The sequence below is a fragment of the Triplophysa rosa genome, linkage group LG2 (genome assembly GCF_024868665.1).
Source record: "Triplophysa rosa linkage group LG2, Trosa_1v2, whole genome shotgun sequence".
NCBI lineage: Eukaryota > Metazoa > Chordata > Actinopteri > Cypriniformes > Nemacheilidae > Triplophysa > Triplophysa rosa.
The window spans coordinates 106165-119717 of record NC_079891.1 but is presented as its reverse complement, the minus strand read 5'-3'; the positions used below and the strand labels follow the sequence as shown (position 1 = coordinate 119717).

Below are 13553 nucleotides of genomic sequence, written 5' to 3'. Positions count from 1 at the left end.
TAAGTCAGCTAGCTAGCTAACATCAGCGTGCTCTTACCTTAGAGCAAACATAGGTGTTTTTGTTAATCCTGTCGACCTTTAGTGGGACATTCTAAAACGCTTAACTTACCTAAACAGCGATAAAGGAAAACCAAGTTTCTGTCAATTTTTACTTCTAATAAACACATGCTGCTGTCAAAGGAACGAGCTCTTGGTCCGCGGATAAAGTGAATATCACGTTAAGCGTTCTCACCATAGAAGTCCATTATAAGAGAAAACAGCTTAACATGGCTTAGACAAATTTCTGTCATTTTAGTTGTAATTAATACTTCAAAAGCCACCGTGCATTGTGTTAAAAAGTGCAGTAGGGGCTAGGGCTGTCACGATTATGAAATTTGACTGACAATTAATTGTCTAATAAATCATTGCGATTATGGCGATTAATTGTCTGTTTTAGGGCTTTGGCGATTATGACGATTAATTGTCTGTTTTTGAGCTCTGACATTTAATTCTCATTCATTTTTGATTCAGCGATTGAAATGACCATATTGTTCTGAATATAAAGACTATGTTTTTTTTCTTGGAAATACATCGGAAAAAATTGGGTCATCATATATTTAAGGTTTAGGCTTTTACCTGTCAATAATACAACCACCAAATACTTGTAAATGAAGTAAATTGATCAGGAGTGAAATGAAGCCACCATTAAAATACTATCAGTCATAGAAAAGCTTCTAGTCTGTTTTTTTCTCACTTGCAAGACTACAATAAAATTTTACTAGTGTGTTAATGAAATTTTGGTAGACTGGTTTTCACACTGAGATTTGCTTAAATAATATTAAATTGTACTGCAGGTAATTTGTATATGTTTTAGTTTTTTTTTAAGTGATTGTGTTGTGGTGGTACATTTTACAAGTATTACCATGCTTTAGTAACAATATATACACTAAAATATGCAATATGCAGATGCACTACAGCGCCCCCTAGTGTCTTCTATAGAGATGTGCGATAATTGCGATGATCCGAAATCATCGCGATGACGTCAAACAATCGCGATGAGACGATTATTTAATAATCGTGACAGCCCTAGTAGGGGCCTCTTTATGCCCTGTCTGAAACCAATATTAAAAAATGAGGCTGAAAGGCAATAAAGTTGCTAACTCCTGGCTTCAGTGTTGTTACATCGAGCTGAATAGCCTGTGGAGCAAACTAGAACAAAACAGCACAAATGTTTCTAAAAGCTCTGATAAAAAGGGACAGAAATATAAATGAGATGATACAGTGCGTTGTTTAGGTACGTTACGCCACGTTAAGCTGTTTCCTTATAATGGACTTCTATGGGGGAGAAAACGCTTAACGTGATATTCACTTTATCCGCGGAACAAGAGCTCGTTCTTTTGACAGCAGCAAGTGTTTAATACAAGGAAGGTTTGACAGAAATTTGGTTTTCCTTGATCGCTGTTTAGGTACGTTAAGCTACATTAAGCGTTTTTCACGTTAAGCATTTTAGAATGTCCCACATTTAGTTGTGAATGAGGCCTTCCACACTGCTTGATCCACATCCGACATTTCTCCCCTTGGGTTTTAGGTTTCGGGAATGGAAAAAATTCCACCACCCCTTCTAGGGCTGTCACGATTATTAAATAATCGTCTCATCGCGATTGTTTGACCTCATCGCGATGATTTCGGATCATCGCAATTATCGCACATCTCTATAGAAGACACTAGGGGGAGCTGTAGTGCAATCTGCATATTGCATATTTTAGTGTATATATTGTTACTAAAGCATGGTAATACTTGTAAATGTACCACCACAACACAATCACTTAAAAAAAACTAAAACATATACAAATTACCTGCAGTACAATTTAATATTATTTAAGCAAATCTCAGTGTGAAAACCAGTCTACCAAAATTTCATTAACACACAAGTAAAATTTTACTGTAGTCTTGCAAGTGAGAAAAAAACAGACTAGAAGCTTTTCTATGACTGATAGTATTTTAATGGTGGCTTCAATTCACACCTGATCAATTTACTTCAATTTACAAGTATTTGGCGGTTGTATTATTGACAGGTAAAAGCCTAAACCTTAAATATATGATGACCCAATTTTTTCCGATGTATTTCCAAGAAAAAAACATAGTCTTGTATTCAGAACAATATGGTCGTTTCAATCGCTGAATCAAAAATGAATGAGAATTAAATGTCAAAGCTCAAAAACAGACAATTAATCGTCATAATCGCCAAAGCCCTAAAACAGACAATTAATCGCCATAATCGCAATGATTTATTAGACAATTAATCGTCAATCAAATTTCATAATCGTGACAGCCCTAACCCTTCCAAACTTTTAGGATTCTGGCTATCAGATTTACACAATCCATATGCACACGATTCGGATGTTTCAGCTCCCCGCCTAGTTACGGTTGCTAAACCACGATTGGCCTGTGGCGGATTTCGGGCGTGGCTAGGAAGGGTCAATTGCAGTTTTAAACGCTCCCAGGGTGGTGAAAATACGCATGCCCTGCCTCTGATTAGCAACAGTCCAGCTACCACCGGATGACAGGTTTTCACCCAGCTTATCCTTCCTTCCATCCGGAGCACAAGACATAATGAACCATTAAAAAAAAATCTTTCTGTGGTTTCAATTGAGCAGCGTGTACATACATTTATGTTGATTATATTTTGCCTGCTATATCCTCTAATATCTTTATTTAGCGCCAAATGCGCTTCATTTGAACCCTTTCCGCTCCGTGAGCGCTGCTTCTCCGCCAAAGACACGTCGCATATAAAGACCTGCAGACACCAAGAGCAGGTAATAAATGGACACTTTTTCTGTAACGCTAAGTAAACTAAAATGCAGCAGTAATAAGTATTTTTAGCTGTCAGTCAGTTTACTGTTTGCTATATAGGTTTGTGACAGATTATAAAACATAACGTCTTGTATCTACATACAGCATTTATGATTAGAGGTGCACCGATTGACCAGCCAGAGACCAAATCGGCGGTTTTTCGTATGATCGGCCCGACCGGTGACCGCGTCAGTCTCACGCCTCGCGATTCCAAGCGGATCTTCCTGTTGCCGGGGGCAAGACCCCCCCCCACCCTTCACAAGCCGGTAACGGTTAGGCTGACGGAATTATCGTTTGTAAATCGAAATCGCGATTTGAAAGGATGCGATTTTCTAATCGCAAGGCATGCGATTATTTCGATTAAGACCATCAAATACAAATATAGTAATAACACGCATACACGTAGTCGTTGAAAGTTTGGTACTGCGCATTTTACGCTTGACACAGAGTTTAACCAGTAGGGGGCATTTTAACACTGCGCCGCTGATATGCAACGAACGTCATTTGGAAAAGATGAGCGCCATCGGGAGCAGCAGTTCAACTTCACAACAAAGTGTGTCTGCAGAAGAGCCTGTAGACGACTTGGTACCTAAAAAAAAAAGCACCGCATACGTCTGGAATCATTTTGGATTTCGACGTTCCGATACACTTCAGAGGCAAGTACTGTGTAAAACATGCCGAACGTCTGTGTCGACCTCGCGAGGCAACATGACCAACCTATATCAACACCTGCGAAAGTACCACAGACAACTGTATGATGAATGCATGTGCACAAAGTCCAATGATGAACAAACTTTGTTGCAACCACCGCGATCGAAGCAAACTTCAATTACTCAAGCGTTAGAAAGTGGTACATCTTATGACAAGTCTTCACGAAGGTACAACGAAATATCTGACGCTATAACAAGATACCTGGCTAAAGATATGGTACCTATTAACGCTATCACAAAAGACGGATTCAGTAATCTTATCCTAACGCTCGATAAAAGATATTGCATTCCCTCTCGTGTGTTTTTTACTCAATCCATACAAAAACTGTATGATACGACTCGGAAGAAGGTTGAAGCTGAGCTGAAAGAGGTGGGATATTACGCGACGACGACTGACATGTGGTCCAGTAGGACCACTGAACCATATCAAAGTCTCACTGTGCATTTCATAAGTGAGGATTTTGAATTAAAGAGTCTTTGTTTACAAACGTCGTACTTCCCCATTGATCATACGGGAGAGAACATTGCTTCTGCTTTAAAAGATGCTTTGGCTGCCTGGGGTCTGAAAGAAGAAGGCCAATCGTGCATCACTACTGACTACGCGGCTAACATGATAAGGGCTTTGGAAATAAATGGATGGACAAGACTTCAGTGCTTTGGTCACAGACTCCATCTTGCTATCGGTAAGTGTTCATACATTCTATAATCATAAATTATCCATATACAATGCATAATCGCACAGTGTCATTTATTTTTTAAAAGCAATATAATATATTGGAAACATTTGTGAAACAAAAAATACTTAATGTTGGGTATTTAATAAAAATGATAAGACATTCTGCAGCATAGGTTGAGCTTTGTTAAAATTAACATTTACTGCATATATATTTACTGCATGTTTAACATTTTATGTTAGTTTCAATTTTCAAATAAATGTATTATGAACAAATGTGAATTATGTGTATAAGTTAACATTAACTTAAAAATCAATACTATTGTTCATTGTTTCATTGTAGGTTCATTTCTATCTTAGATATGAACTAATGTTAAGATAATTGCATTTTAATTGCATGCTAATATTTTATAATGCTTTATTTTCAGAAAATGCACTGAAAGATGACAGGGTTCAGCGAGCAGTAGGCGTTTGCAAGAAGCTGGTCAGTCAATTCTCCTACAGCTGGAAAAAAAGAATGGCATTGGCTGCAGCCCAAAAAGAGTTGAATCTACCTGAGCACTCATTGATTACGGAGTGCCCAACGAGATGGGGGACAAAAGAAAAAATGATTGCAGGGGTTCTGGAGCAGTGTAAAGCTTTGAATCATGTGCTGTCTGCAGACAAGAAAACAAGGCATCTTACACTGACATGGCAAGACATAGAGGTGTTAGAATCCATCCACAAAGCTCTGCATCCACTTCAGGAGTTTACAGATGTGCTTTCTGGAGAGGAATATGTTAGTGTCTCCTATCTTAAGCCTGTCCTTCACCTTTTGAGGACAAAGACTCTCGCTGAAGATCAGGATGACACTGATCTCACAAGGGCAATCAAAGACAGAGTCCTTCAATACCTCAAGGAAAAATATGATGACTCAGCCACTCAAGAACTTCTGGATGTTACATCATTCTTAGATCCTCTCTTTAAAATGAACTATATCAGTCAAGATAACATACCAGCCATAAAAGAAAGAATGATGACAGAAATGGAAGCTGCTGCAAGAAAGGTAAGAAAATGACACTTTTATGAATAAATTTGTTGAGCAATAATTTCTGTTTTGAAAATGTTAAAACCTAAGTAACTTGCTCATCCTGTTTTTGAATGTTACAGGAGAAAAGATCACGTCTCACAGAGTCACATGACTTAGCAGCATCCTCATCTGTGAAAGTAAATACACTTGGAAGCTATTTCAAGATTTCCTCTGTGTCTTCAGAAGAAGTTGAACCTCCTCATTTTCATCATGTGGTGGAAGCAGTGCTGAACAGCTACTTAACTGCACCAGCAATTGATGGAGAAGAGAATCCCCTGGGCTGGTGGAAACAGCACCAGGTTAACTTTCCCAGGTTGAGCAGGTTGGCTTGTCGATACCTGTGTGTTCCCGCCACTAGCACACCGTCAGAAAGACTCTTCAGTGCAGCAGGCAATATAGTAACAAACATGTCAACGAGCACGCCTCAAACCAGAGAGAGTGGATATGCTGCTGTTTTTGTCAAAAAATCTTTAAACATTACCCTGAACAATGTGAAAATGTAACACAATGAAATGTGAAGGTTTTCTTCTGCTTTTTGACCTTAAAATTGGTAATGTAGTTTGCACTTTAAATGAGAAAAACTTCATTGTTTCAATCTTAATGTTGGTTATGGTAAGTGTTTTACTTATGTAGAATTATTTAAACTGTGTTTAGGCTCTTAAAAGTTTAAGATTTAATTTTGTATTTGTTAATTTAACTTTGTTCAAAAGTTATTTTTGTTATTTTCTTAATTTGTCATGATGTTTACAAAAACTTTTGCTAGCATCGACCTTAATGTAGGTTATGGTCAGTGTTTTACTGAATTGTTTAAAAATACTTCATTAAAAATACTGTAGTTATTTTCCTGATTTGTCAAGATGTCTGCATTATGACAACATTTTTCTAAATTGAAACAGTGTTAAGGTGTTTTAAATAAACAGTGGCACAGTGTTAGAGTAGTTTGTAACTATTCTTGGTCTTTCTTTGATGCTGTTAAAACCTCCACAACAAATCTGTAGCTCGTTTTTTTAATAATAGTAAATCTCATTTTAAATCGCAAATCGCAATTTTGTTGAGAAAAACTGCAATTAGATTTTTTCTGCAAATCGTGCAGCCCTAGCCGTAGGTACACTCAAAACCGCAAGTAAACATGTAAACGTGCGCGCGCACAGCCTGTTTTTCACGGCTCGTTTATACTCGCATGTGTGTCCACTGGACCGCGAGTCTCTGCTGACTGACGCGCATCTCTCATATCCGCTGACTGCACGCGCGTGCACATGCATCATGTACTGTACAGCCAAAAAGGGGCACTGTAGTTCATCTCTCGCTGCTCCGCATACATGCGGTATGTATGTTAACAGTGATGCTATTAGCATCATGCTAAACTCTGACACATGCTAAACTCATGTTGAAATCGTTCACTCTGTGTAAAACAAACGTAAATTCCATTCAACCTGATTCCTTGTCTTACGTTAAAACTGTGGTCATTTCACCTAGGTAAAATGACATTCAACACGACTTCTACTTGTTTTTAAATATCCAAAATATAAAAAAATGAATAAATCAACCAATATATGTGATATATATCTGATTGAGTTCTTTACTAACACAAAAAACTGCAAATACATATACATCTTTAGAGTTGAATTCACTCATAAGATTTTTAACTTTTTTATTGAAGTTGCAGCAAAAATCAACCCACTTCTTTTAATACTACAGGCACAAGATAAAGACAATTTATTTTACATTTCAGAAAAAATGAAATAAAGAAATGTTAGTTTCATAAACGGAAACAGACGAGAATAAAGTTGAAGTATTTTATTGTTATCTTAGTAGTGTTGTCAAAAATATCGATATTTCGATACATATCGATACTGAAAAATCTGAAACGGTTCCAATACGCATGTCCCACGTATCGGTATCAGCTGCGCGTTCCCGCTCACTCTCTTTTTTCCGACAGTGAGTTAACACACACTGCACGTGAACGCTGTCAACAGAGCCCCACATCCTCTCACAGACTTGACTCGTTTGCGGCAGTTAAAAAGTGTTAATGTTAGAAAAGATGGCCGGTGCAGAGTCTCAGTAACACATCTGGCGCTTGGTGAACACTCGTTTACGTTTCCCATGTTTACCATCGCGCTCTATGTATGTGCGCTGATCATTAATTTCATCCACTCGTTTTATTCGCCCTGGTTATATGTTGTTTATGTTTTTACAGAGTCTCCGCAACAGTTCTCATGTTTAATGCACGCGTTTCTGTCTTTATGTGCGCTCATCAATGATTTCATCCACTAGTCTCGTTCGCTCTGGTTAAGTTGATGTTTGAAATGATGCTGGTGTGGGTAAAGTCTCTGCAACAGTTCTCGCATGTGATACACGTTTGCGCTTCCGTGTTTACCATAGCGCTCTATGTATGTGCGCTGTTCAATGATTTCATCCACTCGTCACATTTGCTCCGGTTAAACGTTGTTAATGTTAGACAGATGGTCAGTGAGGAGTCTCTGCAACAGTTCTTGCATTAAAAGTTTGCGTTTCTGTCTATATGTGCGCTGATCAATGTTTAAATGTGAATAAAAGCCAAATTAAAAATTTGTAATCATATAAATGTAGGCTATTAACTAACATTAACGAACAAAGAATGAGCAATACATTTGTTCAAGTTTTTTTAATCTCTTTTAAATGTTAGTTAAAAATACAACTATTTATGTAAGCTCTGGTCCATTAATACTGATAAATACAACTTTGATTTTAAATAATAAATGTATTAGTAAAATGAACATTAGATTAACAATTAATAAATAATGTAAAAATATACCTCATTGTCTAATCTTGTTCAAATAAAATGTAAATATTTAGTGACTTATTGTTATGGAAGTTTTTTCCCGTGGTATCGAAAATGGTATCGAATATCGATATTTTTTTAGGTATTGTATCGAAGTTAGAAATTCCAGTATCGTGACAACACTATATCTTAGACTTTTATGAGATGAGTACAAAAATGAAAAAGGTAAATTAAGTGATGTTTAGTTATACTTTATTATTTGTACTTCTTTTTAGTCACAGAGTTCTTCAATTTAAGAGTTGTTTGGGAAAGAGAAGATTCTGTAATTTAATGCAGCTTGGAGAACTGCATTTAGGGAAATTTGGGGAAATTGTAATGTTCAATCATTTATTCAATGAAAATAAAAAAAATGTGTATTGAAGAAAAGTTTATATGGTTTTATATACAGTATACTGTCAATTATAGTTTGTGGATAGAAAATCAGAATTGGCAAAAATCGGAATCGGCAGGTTTCATCTGTAATAAAATCGGAAATCAGAATCGGCAACGAAAATTGCAATCGGTGCATCTCTATTTATGATATTAATAGCGTAAATAATCAGCATGTTAAGAGCATTTCATTGTGAATCATGTTTTAATTGGAAAGAATATTTAGAATCTGTTCTAGTATGAATGGCATGGAAAGGCTGTTAGTAACTTTGTAAGTACTCCTGCTCATGATATATTTATTTCAGTTGTTACAGTTTGTTGTCAGAAGTTTTTTAAATATTAAAATAGACCACTGGGACTTCACTTCAGCACCAGAGCCTACAACACATTTTCTCTGTTACCAGACCTTCTATGTTTCATACAGACTGTGGCTATATAGAATATAAAGTAAATGGCCTGATAAAACATTAAATTGATTGATTTAACCTTATTTATAAAAAAAGTATTATCCGGACCTCCGCCGCAAAAAATATAGAGATCGCAGCCCCCCCCCCCCAAAGCCATAAACCTAGGGGAAACACTGTTCATCCTACAAAAATCTTGCTTGTTTTTTATTTGCGTTATTACTTTGCGTGTTCTCAGCAATGATAAAGACACGGTTTGAAGGCGAAGCAATTTAGGGAGGGGATGTTTCTTTTGCATATCGCACAATGAATCTGGGGAGAGTCTTCAAATTGGGACAAGCCTTACCAGCCTTCAGTTGCGCTGCTGTGATGCAATCGGTCCTGGGACACAGCTAATGCAGTTCTTCAAAAACAATACAACCAAATGGTTGCCAAGCAACACACACATGCAGTGGCGCAGTACTGCTGAAGTATGGCCGTTTCTCAATTCCAAGAACACAAAGAACAGACTTCTTGTGGATGGTTTTCGTGGAGACCGGTCCTGCGAGGCAACCTTGACAGAACGAACTCGAATGGGCGTGCCGCGATGACTTCTGAGACTTGAAGAGGTTCGGTATCAAGAACACATCGGAGTACTTTCAAGCATTCTCTACTTGTGCTCTTGAGTATTCGAACCGGACTTTGACAGTTGATGATGACGTAGAGCGAAAACACGTGGACGCAAGATTGCTGAAGAACGCATATTGAGAAACAGCTAATGTTTCTGTATACAACACGCTTTTAACGCAATTAACACTGATATCACACATATATCTGGCAGACATCTATTTGATGTCCTCATTTACATCTGAAAGATGTATTTTTTTAATTGCTCATCTGCAATACGTTTGCTGTCAGGTGTCATTTAGACATCTAGAAGATGTCTGTCTGTAAGATGTTTATGATTTAGAATGGATATAAAACTGAGATTTTCTGAGATGTTTAGTAGTTGTTTTTACACAGCAGATGTTTTCCAGATCTCCAGATATTTAGCATTTTACAGACGTACCTGTGCTATCTGGGAACCAATCAGAATAAAGGACTAGAAGTTAAATAAACTTGCTCATATGGAAAGAACTGAGCAGCAGTCATCGTAATAACTTTTATTCTTGAAGACTATGGGATTACTTTTGTGTCAATAAAAATGAAAGCAAACTTTAAAAAAACGAACAAAAATATACAATGAGAAAGAAAAAAAAAACACTTTGATAATGAAAACAATAAACTCAATCGCAGGATTGTGACACGATTTTCAAATAAACTGCTATTTCTCTTATCAATTTTCTAAATTTTGTTTTTGTAAATAATAGTTTTGAATTCGCTGCTAGATTTTTCATTTGCGCATTCCGAGTTTTCGTTCATGCTTCTCAAGTTTTCGTTCGCCTTTCGGGATTTATGGCCACTTTACTCTCATTGGTTAGTGAGATTTGGATTGACAGCTCCCTGACCAGGAAGTCAATACTGAAGAACTGATACTGAAGGATTAGAGAGCAATCTGCTTGCGGTTTTCTGTATTGTATTGTTTTAGTGTTTGTACTCAAATAACTTTTATTTTGTTAGTATATTAGCATGGTTGCCAACTTTCACGCATTTAAAAGTGGGACATGCTTCCAGGCTCTATCACGCCGTAACAACAAGCTAACGTCGAGTAATTATAGCATCGATAGCCATATTCACATGCAACTTTACGTGGGTTTAGAGGCCGTCAAGACAGCAGTCTACAATTTATAATTACAATGACATCAGGAAAACTACATGCCTAGTGAGTTTTGAGGAGATATACAATAAAGTGTTATGCTTCCAGATCATATTTATAATTTATAGATTATAATCGTGGTGGCATTTCATGTATTGTTTCTATCTTTAAATGTTTGTTTATATTTCAAGAAGTCTCTCTTCTTTTTTTTGTAATTTTTATGTAACCGAGATAATAAAATCTCTAAAAGCTTTAATCTCTGTGCAGCAATGTTTTCATTTAGCATGTTAATTTCTCACAACCCAATAATATGTAACGTGTCTTTATTGGATGTTATAATGCAAGTTGTTCGTTCCTTTTTAAGAACATAATCTTAATAGTCCATAAAATAATACCTGACAAAAACATAAAGCACACAATGAACGAGCTAGGTAAAGACAGAGTTGCTACTGTACAGGAATAAAACTTTTAGCTATTTTCTTTATTACCTGAATTACATTCATTTACCTGAGGGTGAGGAGGACGATGATGAGAAAGACGCTTGAATCCACACCACGCATGACTTACCTACTTCAAATACCAGTTACTAATATACTAACTAAATCAGAAAGTAGTTTTAAGTACAAACAATAAAGATAACAGCATGCAGATCGTTCTCTAAAATTCGTTGCACTGTACTGCCTTCAGTATCGACTTCCTTGTCAGGGAGCTATCAATCAACAACTCACTAGCCAATCAGCGTAAAGCGGCCTTAAATCCCGCCTACAAGTGAGATTTGTGCCAGAAAGGCGAACGAAAACTTGAGAAGCGTAAATGAAAACTCGAAAAGCGCAAATGAAAAATCTAGTTAAAATTGTTAAGAAAAATAGCAGTTTATTTGATGATTTTCAAATAAACTGCTATTTTTCTTAACATTCTTGCAATTTAGTTTATTGTTCTCTATCAAAGTGTTTTTTTTTCTTTCTCATTTTATATATATGTATATTTAAGTTTGCGTTCATTTTTATTGACACAAAAGTAATCCCATAGAAGACTACAGATCAAAATCAGGCGGTTTAATTGCCTGTGGAAAGAGATATACTGGCAACATTTCATTAAACTTCCGTCAAACTTTTAATGTATTTAATAGCGTCAATAACATTCATGGGGAGATGTGTCATTATAAGGGCCAAGGGTGTGTCTTTAACACCTCGCCTTTTTTCACGATTAAGTTACACAACGACCTACAAAATGGATTCAAGTGAATGTTCGTTTAGTGTATTCGAGTAACATAAAACGTTTTGTCTTAATACGAAGCACAGATGTCAGGTGGATGAGACCGTAATACAGACGTTACATAATATTGTTACCATTATCATTATTTTTGTATTTAATAATAAACCCTCTAAACGAAGATCGTGACATTCGTCTTTTGTCAAATCACGCGTCATGTAAACATATTTATCGCAAACGTTATTCTCTTTACCTCTCTAATAATGTGTCGAAGAGACTCGTCTTCGCTCATTCCTCGAGACAGCGTCCGTTTCCGTAGCGAAGCCGCTTTCTCCGAGTTTCCCGAATGCATTGCTCCACACGATGAACACTTTCAGCTACAAATATTCAACAGAAAGCCACAGGGAATCCCGTTTCTTCGAGCTGTTTCCGCAATATTCCGGTACAAGAACAGAGTATGGCGTAATAGGCAACATTTGACACGCAGATTCCTGACCGGGCGAATCAAAAAGCGTGTTCGATGACGCTCTTGAATCGCTCTCGCGGTATAGTGACGTCATAGGCTTATACGTCTGCGCAACTCCGCATTATTTCAATGGCATCTGCTCGGCTAGCGCTGATTTCTAAACTGACTGATTAATCATGCAATATAAGACCTGCAAAAATGTTCAGGCTCCATTGAAAGTCCTCACGTTTCTTTTCAAATTAAGTTTGCAACCCTGATAGCAAAAAACATCTGGCAGACATCTATTTGATATTTATATCTGCAATACGCATTTTTTGATAGTTTGCTCATCTGCCATTCGTCTGCTGTCCGTTGTCATATAGACACCCAAGAAGTTTATCATTTAGAATGTATGAAAACTGCTCTTTCTAAGATGTTTATAAGTTGTTTTTACACAGCAGATGTTTTCCAGATCTTTCGCAGACATCTTACAGACGTGCTTGTACTGGTTGGAAGGAGTCCTTTCCCAGTACTTCCACCAAGTTGCTTATTTGCATGTATGTAAAAGCACCCTTAAAAATAATACTAGCTAACATGCAAGTCAGATTTTACCAACTGAATCTTAACCAATACACACATGCACACTTATACTTGACAGGACTCCAACATCCATATCATAGCATTTGATCTGTGAACTTCATCTCTTGTCCACTTTAGCTGTGATATGTTTAAAATGTTGTCGCATAATTTTTGCATTTATTTAATTTGGCTGTTATATTGTTTCTGGTGACCTCCTCATTTAAAGTTCCTCAGATCAGACCTTTTTTTCTGAGCCTGCTTCTTATTATATCACATCAATCAAGACTGGACTACTGAAATGCCCTACTGGCTGTTGATGCAAACCTGATAACACATTATTTACCTTGAGCATTTTGTTTTTCATTGCATTTTTGTAGTTAAATATTTTTATAATAAATATATAAAACATATAGGCCTACGTGCAGACATTGCATATACTGTTATCCAAAGCGACTTCAAAAAGTGAGGAAAACAACTTCATTTTGTACCATATACACCTCATATTTTGATGGTTTAATTGAACCTGGGGGGAATTTAAAGGTGGGGTGGTTGATTTGGAAAGGTGCCAATTTTAGCCTGCTAGCACTGGAATTATAATCCCACCCTCAATGCGATTCGCCTTCCAAATACACGCCTTCTCCAAACACATGAATGTATTTCGTAAATCCACGTAACGAATGACAAACTAAATCCATTAAATTCTT

At 36.8% G+C, this 13553-nt stretch overlaps 2 protein-coding genes across 3 annotated transcripts in view; one reads left to right on the top strand and one right to left on the bottom strand.

Moving 5' to 3' along the window:
- Positions 1–12331, bottom strand: part of si:ch1073-456m8.1 (uncharacterized) — a 52372-nt gene extending 40041 nt beyond the window's left edge. For both annotated transcript variants that reach the window (XM_057352280.1, XM_057352289.1), the window contains exon 1: positions 12079–12331. In XM_057352280.1, the coding sequence (XP_057208263.1) occupies positions 12079–12177 (99 nt within the window). In that variant the 5' untranslated portion in view covers positions 12178–12331. The remainder of the gene's footprint in view (positions 1–12078) is intronic.
- Positions 4151–5416, top strand: LOC130565516 (E3 SUMO-protein ligase ZBED1-like). Its single transcript, XM_057352300.1, has 2 exons — positions 4151–4225; positions 4644–5416. The coding sequence occupies exons 1-2, from the start codon at positions 4153–4155 to the stop codon at positions 5270–5272; spliced, it is 702 nt and encodes a 233-aa protein (XP_057208283.1). The 5' UTR covers positions 4151–4152; the 3' UTR covers positions 5273–5416.
- Positions 12332–13553: the final 1222 nt, after the last annotated feature.

What these genes read in the sequence shown, in the direction of transcription:
- LOC130565516 (XM_057352300.1), top strand. Translation starts at nt 4,153, where the DNA reads ATGATAAGGGCTTTGGAAATAAATGGATGGACAAGACTTCAGTGCTTT. An exon ending in CAGACTCCATCTTGCTATCG is followed by an intron (nt 4,226 to 4,643) that starts GTAAGTGTTCAT and finishes CTTTATTTTCAG; the next exon opens with AAAATGCACTGAAAGATGAC.